This window comes from Delphinapterus leucas, chromosome 6, assembly GCF_059928025.1.
Source record: "Delphinapterus leucas isolate spDelLeu-1000000601 "Yukka" chromosome 6, BTC_Dleu_Yukka2, whole genome shotgun sequence".
NCBI lineage: Eukaryota > Metazoa > Chordata > Mammalia > Artiodactyla > Monodontidae > Delphinapterus > Delphinapterus leucas.
Window position 1 is genome coordinate 23,133,591 of NC_143134.1, and position 12,547 is coordinate 23,146,137.

The 12,547-nt window shown below is 53.6% G+C and overlaps 1 protein-coding gene across 3 annotated transcripts; it reads left to right on the plus strand.

Moving 5' to 3' along the window:
* Window positions 1–1,367: 1,367 nt before the first annotated feature.
* Window positions 1,368–6,997, plus strand: EGR3 (early growth response 3). 3 transcript variants are annotated; one of them, XM_022562912.1, is made up of 3 exons: window positions 1,859–1,947; window positions 2,394–2,446; window positions 3,260–6,997. In XM_022562912.1, exons 2-3 carry the CDS (start codon window positions 2,407–2,409, stop codon window positions 4,267–4,269), a joined length of 1,050 nt encoding a protein of 349 aa, XP_022418620.1. In that variant the 5' UTR covers window positions 1,859–1,947; window positions 2,394–2,406; the 3' UTR covers window positions 4,270–6,997. The 3 variants fall into 3 exon arrangements, with proteins under 3 accessions (XP_022418619.1, XP_022418620.1, XP_022418622.2); XM_022562911.2 differs by lacking the exon at window positions 2,394–2,446 and having other exon boundaries at window positions 1,368–1,947; XM_022562914.2 differs by lacking the exons at window positions 1,859–1,947; window positions 2,394–2,446 and adding an exon at window positions 2,076–2,253.
* The last annotated feature ends 5,550 nt before the right edge of the window (window positions 6,998–12,547 follow it).

Sequence of the window (12,547 nt, forward strand, 5' to 3'; positions counted from 1 at the left end):
CTCCTCCCACGCTGAGCCGGTGTGATCCGGGGTCGCTCCCCCACGCCCCCCTCCTCTCCTTTCCCTCTCCCGCGGCCCGGCCGCGCGCGCTCCGAAAACAGGCCTCGGGGAACATAGCCGCCCCCGGGATCTACCGCCTCTCTGGGAGGTGACAGCGCTCGGGGTCGGCAAACAGGCAGCCCTTGACTGCAGGGCGCCGGCAGTCAGCAATGGGGACAGCCCTGTGGAAGGCGAGGGGGAGGGTAGAGAGCAGGGGAGGTCGCCGTGGTGGCTCAGAGACTGTGGTTCGGCAGGCTGCTGCCGCAACTCAGTGGCGGGCCCTTCTCAGGCAGCAACAGACAGCGACTGCGCCTGGGCCTGCTGGGCCCTCCTGCCATCCCGTGGCCAAAGGGGTGCTTTGGAACCATTAGGGAATTTATGGAGGGTTTGGTGCACGTGTTCCCTATCCCCTCAACTTCATTCCTTCTCCTTCACCACCAAAACTGCACATCCTCGACTCCCAAGGTGAGGAGTTCTCGCCTCCCGCGCGGCCGCTATGCAGCTACGAAATCTCCCAGCCACTGCGCTCAGCCGGGTGTCAGCACAGGGTCAGGGGCCCAGGGAGCAGCAGGGCTGTGGGCGGCGCATCGGAGGGAGGGCGGCACAAAAGTTCCCGGGATACTGGACCAGAGATCCCTGACCCGCTGGAATCCTCCTCAGAGGGACTTTGTCCCAGTGCCAGGCAGGATCCTGTACGCGAGAAGAGCGGCCGGGGCAGGGTCGGAGCGCACACCTTCCGGGTTCCCCAGAAGTTCCCAGGCTGCAAAGGGACCCCGCCGAGTGTTTTCAATTCTCTTTCTTCCTGCTGGGGGTCTGTTAGAGGCCACTTGCGAACGACCCCACCCCACGGCGCCCTGTCCTACAAGCGCGCTCTCCTAGTGCAGACATCAAATAAACACACAAGCGATTATTGCTCTTTCCCCCCCGCGCTGCGTGCTTTACGCCGCACGTTCAGTTACACCCCTCTTTCCTCTCTCCTCTCGAATTTTCTTTCCTTCTTCTCTTCTGTTTCTCTCTTTCTCTCTCTCTTTTTTTTAAGATCCGCGAGCGGTGCGGGCGCCGCACGTTGGCTGCGGCCCGCTTCCTGCTTTCTAATGTTCCATTGTGAGGAGCTTCCATTGTGACGTCGCGCCCCTTCGGCTGGGCTTTGTCTGTCCATATATGGGCAGCTACGTCACGGAGCTTTCCCGGGGCTCAGATAAATAGGCTGGTGGAGTTCCCTGGCTGGGAGCTTTTGGGCAGCAGTGAGCTTGCTAGGAAGCTGCGGGGCTGGTGGTGGTGGTAGCAGCGGCAGCAGCAGCGGCAGAGGCGGCGGCGGCAGTGGCGGCGGTGGCGGCGGTGGCGGTGGCGGATCGGGGGGCGGGGGGGCCGCGGGCGCGCGTCTGTTTGTGATATCAATACTGAGGCCGCGTGCGACCCCCTTGGGCCGAGATCCCCCCCCAGCCCAGCACCCACCCACCCACCCCGCACACGCCCCCCCCCACGCCACGACCCAGCCTCTTACGGCACCAGCTGAGGCGCCCAAGAGGATTACCCTCCTTTGCCCTCTCTCCCACCCACCCCCCAAAAAGAGAAGATCCCCTCCCCAGGCCCACCCCTTCCCCTCTTCCCTCCCCCCTCCTCCCGAACTTTCCCTCTCGCATGCTTTTCCCCTGCACCACGGATCGCCTCTCCGATGCCGCTTGCCTGGAAGCTGCGTTAAGAGCGAGCGGCGGCGGTGGCGGCGGCGGCGGCGGCGGCAGCTCGGGAGTGCTATGACCGGCAAACTCGCCGAGAAGCTGCCGGTGACCATGAGCAGTTTGCTAAACCAACTGCCTGACAATCTGTACCCCGAGGAGATCCCCAGCGCGCTCAACCTCTTTTCTGGCAGCAGCGACTCGGTAGCCCATTACAATCAGATGGCTACAGGTAAGGGCGGCGGGGAGGCGGCGAGGAAGGAAAGGGAGAGAGGAAGAGGAGGAGGGAACGAGCTAGCGATGATGGATGGATGGATGGATGGATGGATGGATGGATGGATGGATGGATGGATAGGTGGATGGATGGATGGATGGATGGATGGATGGAGATATGGGGGGCGCGCTGGGAATTTTCCGGGGGGCGAGTTGCTTTTCCCACCCACTCCTCCCGCCCTCCCCGATCGGGAAGGCTCGGTTGGCGACGCCACGGTAGAGGCTTCGGTTCTCCCGGGTGGGGGCAGCCGCCGACCGAAGGGAGGTAGGTGCAAGCGGCTCTGGGGTTCTCCACTTAGGGGGCGCGATCGCCGGGCTGCGCGCAAGGCGTAATGCTGTCGCCTCCTTTCCCAGGAGGAGCCCAACGTCCCTTTTCACCCGCGCTCTCCCCCCTTACTCCCTCAGCCTCCCACCCGGGATGGAGCCATGTGCGGCGTGGAGTCCCCGCGGTGGGAGAGGTACTGCGACGCTGCCTTTCCAGGGCTTTCAGCAAAGCCGTGGGGGTGTGGGGACGGCGGGGAGGGGAGAAGGTGGGGGCCCACCCGCGCGGGGGCTGCCACAGGGGACGATCCCCGGACCGAGGAGCTTGGGAAGAGCGGCCACTCCCGCCATGGAGACACCGGCCGGTTTTCCGCCGCCCTCCACTCTCGCTAAGCTGAGGCTGGGCTTTCCCCCTCCAGCAAAAGCCGAAAGCTCCCTCAGGCCCGGAGGAGGCTGGGGCTGGGGGAGGCGGCGGGAGAGCTCCCTTTGCGGACAGCACCCCTCTACGCGCCGCGGACAAAGCGTCGGAGCACTCCGGGTCAGCTCCCCGGGCGCAGTGCGCACCGGGGGCTTCGTCGGGGCAGGAGAGGCGCGGGGTCCGGCGCGGACAGCGCTAGGGGAAGAGGCCGAGTTGTGTACGCTGGAGAGCGAGAGCCCGGCGCGCTTCGGGTCTGAAACTACCTGTAGCCGCAGCTACCTGCCCGCCTCCCCTCGGGAATAACAACAATGCTTCTCGCGCTCGCGCCTGTGTGTGTGTGTGTGTGTGTGTGTGTACGGCGTGTGCGGTGTGTGTGCAGCAGCCACTCCACACCCCGATCAGTAGTATTTTCCTGTATCCAGGTTGCGCCCGGGAGCGCGGCACCGCCCGCTTTGCGCCTGGCGCAGCCTACCCCATACGCTGCGCACTCCACCCGGCCGCACCTCCACACCTGGGCAAGGACCTGGGCGCCCCTGCCTGGGAGCCGACTCGGCTTCACTCACCCCTCCCCTCTCTCCCCCGCTCTCCGCAGAGAATGTGATGGACATCGGTCTGACCAACGAGAAGCCCAACCCGGAACTCTCTTATTCGGGCTCCTTCCAGCCAGCCCCTGGCAACAAGACCGTGACCTACTTGGGAAAGTTCGCCTTTGACTCCCCTTCCAACTGGTGCCAGGACAACATCATTAGCCTCATGAGCGCCGGCATCTTGGGGGTGCCCCCGGCCTCTGGGGCACTCAGCACGCAAACCTCCACAGCCAGCATGGTGCAGCCGCCGCAGGGGGAAGTGGAGGCCATGTATCCGGCGCTGCCCCCCTATTCTAACTGCAGTGATCTCTACTCGGAGCCTGTGTCTTTCCACGATCCCCAGGGCAACCCCGGGCTCGCCTATTCCCCCCAGGATTACCAATCGGCCAAACCGGCCTTGGACAGCAATCTCTTCCCCATGATTCCTGACTACAACCTATACCACCACCCCAACGACATGGGCTCCATTCCGGAGCACAAGCCCTTCCAGGGCATGGACCCCATCCGGGTCAACCCGCCCCCTATTACCCCCCTGGAGACCATCAAGGCATTCAAAGACAAGCAGATCCACCCGGGCTTTGGCAGCCTGCCCCAGCCGCCGCTCACGCTCAAGCCCATCCGGCCCCGCAAGTACCCCAACCGACCCAGCAAGACCCCGCTACACGAGCGGCCCCACGCGTGCCCGGCGGAGGGCTGCGACCGCCGTTTCAGCCGCTCGGACGAGCTGACCCGGCATCTGCGCATCCACACGGGCCACAAGCCCTTCCAGTGCCGGATCTGCATGCGGAGCTTCAGCCGCAGCGACCACCTTACCACTCACATCCGCACGCATACGGGCGAGAAGCCCTTTGCCTGCGAATTCTGCGGGCGCAAGTTTGCGCGCAGCGACGAGCGCAAGCGCCACGCCAAAATCCACCTCAAGCAAAAGGAGAAGAAGGCGGAGAAGGGGGGTGCGCCTTCTGCGTCCTCGGCGGCCCCGGTGTCCCTGGCCCCTGTGGTCACCACCTGCGCCTGAGGCTCGGGCCCCCAGATCATACTTTTCCCCTTCAGTGTCTCCCGGCTGCTGGCCTGAATGCAGCCGGAAAGCTAGCCACGGAGGCGCAGGGGCCGCGCCCTGGCCTCTCCATGGACGTAAGGCCCCTTGTTTCCCTTCGCTGTCCCCCGTTTCCACCCTTTCACACCGGCCAACGGTCGGGGGCCAGGGCAGGAGGCGCCTTCCCCTTGCTGCCCCCCATTAGCCAAGGCGTGGGGGCGGAAAGGTGGCGTCTAGCCCGCTTTGTTCAGTTGGGATCGTCTTGATCCAGGGGCCGCCGGGCCGGGCCAAGGACCTGCGGGGGACTGAAGGCTGGGCCCGCCCAAGCCTCGCTGGACCCAAGCACCTCACGGTTCCCCCTACGTCTCCCTCGGTTCCCCATCGAAGACCCGAGAGGGGGAGGGGGTAAGGAGCGCACCAAAGCGCAGAGCTTGCTGCCCGCCGCACGCACGCGCGCCTGCGTGCGGGGATGCGCGCGAGTGTGCGTGCTCGCGTGAGTGTATGTGTGCGTGTGTGTTTCTGTGTGTGTGTGTGTGTGCGCGCGCGCGCGCGCTCGTACGTGTGTGTGCGAGACTCTTGAGCTGAACTGGGCTATGTCCACCCCAAACTCTTCCCCACCTCGGGTCCCCAGGCCGCTGGGGGCCTGCACGTGGCGGGACGAGACGGTCTTCCATCTGCTCCGAAATAATGTTTCTTACAGAAATGCCTCGGGTGCCGCCGCCGCGGTGCTGCTACCGCCGCTTAGGGTTTGGCCCCTCAGAATCCCTCCTTTTCCGAGCGCTTCCCTCTCAAGGCCTCAGGGCAGTTTGATCTTCGGGGAGAAGAAGCAGCCATCACTGAACCTGCCTTTAAAACAAATGTGTTTCCTCGGCCCCAGAGATTTTAAAATCTCTGTTCCTGAGTTTGCCCTCTGCCCTTTTTCCCCCTTCCTCTCCCTTCTCCCCTCTAAGCCTCTTCCCATCTCTTTCCAAATCTTTTTCCAAAAAGGCAGGCCTCAACCAACCACCCCATTTTGCCATCTTTTTGTTCTCTCACTCACATACCCATTTCTCTTCCCACGATTAATGGGAATGCAGCCTTTTTTTCCTCTCTCTCTTTGTCATCACCAACACAACAGGTAGAATTCAAATTTATGAATATGGTGTGTGTGTGTATGTATGTATATATGTGTGTCTACACACACACACACATATATACATTTATATATAACATGCACACAATATGTATTCCTAGTAAAATAAAATCTCTAAGGCACTTGGCTATCCAGTGCAGTGCACCGGAATAAAGAGAATTTGTAGGCATTTACAGCTTTAAATGATTTATTTTTTATGAAAAATTTAACTGATGAGATTATATCTACATGTGTGTATGTGTGTGTGAGTATGTATATATGCATCCATACACACACATATACACACATTTCTGTCCAAATTTTCCTCAAAGCTATGGGGATGTTTGCATTAATCCATGTTGATGAATGAGGCACATCTTCTCCATACCCCAGTCTCACCTTCTCCCCGCCCTACCTCACCTCTTCTCAGGCACCCCCTCTCCCCAGCCTCCTCCACACAGGGGTGACTCTTTGGAAGTGGAGTAGTAGGGAAGGTTACTCTCTGACACAGCTTCCAGCGCAGTCTTGCCTGAATGTACTGTTCCCTGTTAGCGTTATTTCTCCTGTGGTCAGTAAGCTGCCCAGAGAGAAAGAACAAAGGTCTGGAGTTTACAGAATGTCTGTTTTTAAAGTCACTTTATGCATTTCCCACTTTTTTTTTTTTTTAAAGAAGCACCGTTTTTTTTGGTGGCGGATAGATAATACTAAAGGAGTCTAGTGAAAGGGGGGAAAAAATCAAAGAGCAGGGGACTGTGGACTTCCAGGTACTTGGACTTTTTGTAGAAGGAGAGAGAAGTGGATGAAGTTTGCCGGGAGGGCCCATATTTTTTCAGCTGAAGGGTAAAATCTTTCTTTGCAGAGACAGTATTTTGCTGAATACTTTTTATAATGTGATGATTATTAAAAACAAAAATTTTGGTCACTTCAAAGCTGGAAGGAGGAATCAGATATCCTTTAATATTTTTTCCTTACTCCTTCTGGTATATGCATGTCACTGCATGATAACTCTGAGTTTTCCTTTGTTTTAATAAAACTGTTCTCAGACATTTAAGCTAAACTAAGAGAAAAATAGCTTTGTTGCCAAAAGGTTGTGCTATCCAGATTTTTTATATGTCTGCATGTTTTAAGAAAAAAACAGCAAAAGAAAATGCACTCTAACTTATGTGAACTGAGAGAAAAAAATCAGGTTTTAAACAGGAAAACCTATGGGGAATGATATTTTTTGAAAGACTTTTGTATAAAGTTGAGTACTTAGAAAAAGACAAACCAGATGTAATATATTTTGTGGATGTTTTTATTTCTTGGATTTATAGTACCTTATACTAAGGTTAAAAAAATATGCTTGTTATCGTGAAAAGGTGAAATTCTTCACCAACATTTCATTTGCTCCTTTGTCACATTGTTATGCCAATATAATATAGTTAATGAAAACAGCATTTTTAAAAACTGAAATATTGAAATGGTGTAATGTTGTACCATTTGCACTGTGAGCAAATGCTAATACAGTAAATATATTGTGTTTGCTGACAATCAGCCGGCCTATAAATCTCCTTATTTTATTTCTTGTTTTCATAGCATAAAGTTTTGGTTTGGCCTGTTTTTTGTCTTGTTTTGTTTCTGGCTGGTGGTTGGTTTGATAGGTTGTTACGCCTGGTTTTTGTGGTTCTTGCTCTGAAACCCCTCACCGTGGAAACATGGAGTCTGGTGTTCTTAGAAGTTGGTTAGAATTTCGTGTGGGTTCTGGCGTTTCAAACTCAATGTTGAGTGTTTACTCTGGTTCTCAGAGAATTCTACTGTGGTTCTAGGGATTCTCCTCCACCCTTCTGGGAGCCTCAAACTGCCAGAGAGATTAGGTGAACAGATTAGATAAGCTCATGGGAGCCGGGGCTGATGACTGGAACCTTCTAGAATCTTTCTCTCTGGTTTCCAATGGGTATTTGAGAGTAGAAGGGAGGGGATCTCCTGGCTTATGAACTATTTCTCTGGTGGCTTCAGGGAGCACCAGAATAGGACCTGCGGTGGTCTCTGTGGCCACACTGAGTAATACTCTGGCTAGAGCTTTTGAAGCCTGAGAAACAGATGGAGATTTGAGAGGGGGTTCTTCATTGTTGGCAAGATAACCAGAAAGATTGAAAGCTTTTTGGTGGTCAGATAATTGGGAAAAATCAGGTTTAAAAGCATTACAACGCAGTCGCACTTGGACAGGATACTCCAGGCCTCATTATTTGTAGCTGCCTGTCCTAGCTCTTATGAGCTACCCAAGGATCCGATGCTTAGAAGAGAAGAAAGAACACAGGAATTTGGAGAAATACAGGGAATGTCTTATAGAGCAGTAATCCCTCCCATCTTACCACTTCTATCACCCATAGAAGTGATGCTTCCCTACCCTATGAGCTTTCTTCTCCAGAACCTTCCCTTTCCTTAACTGATTTGATTTGCCAGCCCTAGAGCTTTCTCCGTTTCTCTTGAAGAGATATGTACCCTCCACTTCCTTCCCGTGTCCATATCTCCATCCTGCTCCCTTCACCTTATTTCCCATCGCTTTTAGAATCCTTTATCATTGGGAGGCTTGTTCTAGAACAGTCTTTGGACAGATCAATCCTCTCTCTCCTGCCTGCCCTCTTGCTTGGGTTTCTCAGCCATGCATTTTGCATATTATCTGCCTCAGCAACATTTAGGGGCTTGGTGTCTGATACAGAGCTATGTCAATGTAGCATGACATTATGAATGGGGGACAGTGTCTCAACCCCTGGGGTGCCATTCAGGCCAGCCATACAGTGACAGAACTATACTATGGTGTCCCTGCTCAGAAACTGCTCTTATCACCGCCCCCCCCGCCCCCACACCCCACCCCCACCCCACCCCTGCATCCTGCCCTCCATGTAGGCCCATCACAGTGAAAAATGTGGGTGGTATTTCTGGTTGGCTATAGTTACTAAGACGTTGAAGGCAGACCTGGGTGGAGGAGGTGGGCTCTGGCCTTAGAAAAGAATGTTTTTGAAGTAAGAGATCAATAACAAGAACGCAATATGCAGTCTTAAATTTTCTCACCCACACAGTTCTAGGTCACTGGCTGCCATCTTGAATTCCCTTCTCTCACCTCATGAAACTTTGAAACTTCCAAGCTGCAACTTTGTGTACAGCCACAAGGAGGTATCCTTCTTTTTTAACAGAGGGAATCCAAGATGGCCGAAAAGTCCTAATGATGGAGCATATAATCCATCTCTTTGCTAAACTGGATGAATCCTTCCAGATTTCTATGTGTTTTTCAAGTGAACATCGTCAGAGGAAGATAGCTTACTGGGTGTCATCACAGTTAGCATTCAGCCCCACCTGCACCTTCTCCAATCAAGCCAGGCCTTCAGAGTGATACTTTCGTCAACAGTGTACTATGTGGCATGATTAATAAACTCGCTTCCCATTGGTGCATATTGCTCAACCCATCCCTGTTCAACCACTGGGTTACTTGGCAATATGGCAGCCTGCCTGGCTGGCACCAGCCCTGTGTGGTGTAATCTCTGATTCACACCTTGTAGCTAGATAAGGCTGCCCCAGATAGCATCACACCAGCAACCCAACCTGCCTGGGTTTTGTAAATATGGGGAGAGGAGATTCAACCCTGAAACTTAGGGGTGAAGTGGGGGGTATGGTAGAGGAAAGGCTTGGATGGGGCTATCATGAGAAGGAATCAAGGGAGGCTTTGCAAAGAAGAGGCCTAGGAACAAAATCAGGCATAAAAGTGTGGAAACCCTAAGTTGTTTGGGGGTGAATGAAAAGATGCCCTCCCCCCATGCACATACCCCTCCAGAGTGGCCTATGGAAGGTGATGACTCTTTGCAAAATTGTACTCAGTTAAATGGATACAAATGAGAAGATACTTTGTGAGAACTGGGGGCAAGGAATAGCTTACTTATATTTTTATATGGTGGTGGTTGTGGTGGTGGTGGTGAGGTGGTGGTGAGTGAGTGTGTATGTGTGTGTGTGTGTGTGTGTGTATGTGTGTGTTTATGTATTATTCACAAGTATATTAAAAGGAATAGGAAGATGGATTCCGGTGAATGTAGGCAGTAGCTATGGCCAATCGTTACTGATCCCCTTTTGCTAGTCCAGAATTTGCTTGCCGTAGATGAGGGGGTTGTGAGCTGTCTTTTCCCAGCCTTGATCAGCTCCCCTTGTGTCCTGGAATAATAAACCCAGGGAAAGTAGGAGACCTCTGTGTGTCCCAAAGACTAGAAATCATACTGGCAGAAACCTTAACGACTAGGGGAAAATGACTTTCTAAAAGGTGCCATGGGGTTTTAAAAATAGGTCAGAATCCTAAATCTATCTCAAGTGGTTCTTTTTAGAAAACCCACTCTTTGTGTGGAGAGGAATGAGGTCTCCAGAAGAAGGGGGAAGATCTGAGTGATGCTTGGAACCCCTTGGTCACAGCAGTCCCTGGGACAGCCCTGAGGACATGATCACTCCCCCATCAGTCATCTAAGAAGGCCTGGAACATGTCTGGCCTCATCAACTTCTCCCAGCATCCCAGGTCTTGAAATTTCACCACTCCTTTTGCTTGAAGTTTACCATCCATGCCACCTCTAATATTTTCCACGATGATCATTTTCGCAACCCTCTACAAGAACAGAGGTGGGCCAGGGTTGGGGGCAGTGTCACGGGGCTTTCCCCAACTTGTGCTAAAGTCTCTGACGTGTCCATGCCCAAGCAGGAAGGGACCAGGCCCCGACTCTCCTGCCTGGGATCCTCATTCCCCATCTTCATCACGACTGCTTCATCTGGGCTCTGGAATTGGGGCCGTCCCTGCCGCTGCCCCTGCTGGCTACCAGGGGCACAGCGCTCCTCTGCCCACTGACCTGGGCATGAAAAACCTATGTCTTCCTTTCTGGCAAACACACAGATGGCTAGAAGAAAGGTTTCCGAGCAATCTGACTAAGGAGGTAATACAAACAGATCATGGACGCAAAGCCACAAACAAGAATTAGAGAATACAAGGTTCTAGACGGTGCTGGCTACTTAAAAGAACATGGGGCTGGTTTACTGAGATCCTACTCTGCTCTCAAGGTCTCTGGATGAAGGACGAACAAGGCAATCTACGGGCCTTGGAATGCCTTTCCTGGACCTCAGGCACCCCACTCTGCTCCTACAGTCTCCTCCTTTACCCATTCCTGGGGGCCTCCAGGACTCTACAACCCTCCATTTCCATCATCACTCCAGTGATGTTCTCTCATTTGCATGGAGCGTGATCGCTAGACCTTCAGGTGGCTCTCCCCATGAGGCCTGCCCAGGGCCTGCAGCCGTCTCTACCTTGGACCTTTCACAGTAGCATCATGACCCGACCAAAAACAGAAGCTCTTTTCTAATCCGGCCAACAGCAGACTTGAGTCCCCTTTGGGGTCACCCACTGAGTTCCCAGTGAGAGGCTCAGGAATGCTTCCATCTCTCAGCTCCCTGGAAGAAAAGAGATGTCTTAAAGCCCCTGAGGCTGGAGACAGCCCAGCCCTCCATGGGGGAAGTTACCCTTGTCTGTGGCCCTGCGTTCTCTGGGGTGGTTCATGCCAGGGCTTGACCACTTACCCAGAATGCATCAGGTCCCTGTCTCCACCAAAGGGAGGGAGATTAGTGACCAGAACAGAACTGGGCCTTCAGGAACGTTGGCTTCTTCTCAACGACAGGCTGCAAGAGCTCTGGCGCTTTTACTCCTGAGGGATTTTCCCCTCCGGGTGCCCAAAGTTCTTCCATTCTTCCTTGTTCCCTTCTCCCCACTACTTAGGAAGGTCAGGCCATCTGAGCAAGAAAGCAGAAAATTTTCCGGTTCCTGCATGACCCTAGGGTACTAAGGAAAGCTTCCTTGGGGGCACTTGTTACTTACTCAGGTCTCTGTCCTGAAAATTGAGAGGCAGTTTGATAACCCAGCAGCTACTCCAGCTTTTCCTTTGGGGCCTTTAACCTGCTTTGGAATCACCACCTCCATCCTAGATCTGAATCCCACCTCTTGCCACTTTCTTGCATTGTGACTGTCAACACGTTTCTTAGTCTCTCTGGATGTCACTTTCCTCCCGTCTGATCATTACTCTTGTGGGGTTCAAAAGAAGTGATGTGTATGGTGCCTGATTCAGTGTGGGTGCTCCATAAACGTTACTCATCTTCCTTGTCCCTTGCTCCTGCCCCCTTTCCCCATCCTCCAAACCCAGATGTGAGAAAGTGGGCTGTGGCTCCACCAGGGATGGGTACACCGATTCAAAGACGGCCAGAGGAACTTGCAGTCCTCACGACCACTCCCAACCCCAGCCATCCACTGGACATCTGTATTCCGAAAATGGATCCTCTCCACCCCCAATCTGACCAGGGGACACAAGTCCTGTCCCCTCTTGGCCACAGCTGCTGCTCGTTGTTGCCATTTCTTGACCTGGTTCCTGACCCCTTCCCAGGTCCTTTTGTCTCTCTCACTTAGATGGGTGGGTGTAACGCCTTCCTGATCCAGTATCGTCTGCAAAGTTAATTAATGTGTCATTGAGCTATTGCCTGCTTCCTGATCCTTACCAGGGATTTAAATAAAACGCAACGGCCCCAGCTCTTCCCCGACAGTCCCTCACCCTGGATCTGAGACTTGTTCTTAGTCATCAGTCCTTGACCTCAGCCTTCTAGCCAGTTCTCAGCTTCCAGCCCCAGGGCTGGTGGCACTGCCACCCCCAACCCTAGTCTGGGAGCAGAAGTGCCATCTAAGGCTTTAATGGCAGTGATGGTCTATGAGAGAATCAGGGATGTCGGGGCCCTTACCTCATCCCACCCCCCTGGGTGGGTTCCCCTAGATTTGTAGAGTCCTAGGGGACCTTGAGAGGCAATTTAGTCCAACACTGCTTTTCGGGTAAGGAAATAGAGACCTCCAGAGGTCCCATGGCTTGTCCAAGGTCACACATCCAGTAAAGGCAGAGCCAGGATTTCAGATCCAGGCTATCAGTGGAGGGTCCCATAAGAAGGTGCCGATTCCTTCATTTATTTAATAAATATTTATGGAAGGATATAGCCGTCAACAACAACAAAAATCCCTCCGTTCTCAAAGATTCTCTTCTCCAGGGCAGAAACAGGGAAAAAACAAACAAGCAAATACATAATATGTCAGACTGTGATCTATATCGCAGAGAAGAA

Bases quoted from the DNA above. Each gene is read 5' to 3' on its own strand.
- EGR3 (XM_022562914.2), top strand. From the start codon at position 2,079: ATGGATGGATGGATGGATGGATGGAGATATGGGGGGCGCGCTGGGAAT. The intron at 2,254-3,259 runs GTAGGTGCAAGC...CGCTCTCCGCAG, and splicing joins CAGCCGCCGACCGAAGGGAG to AGAATGTGATGGACATCGGT.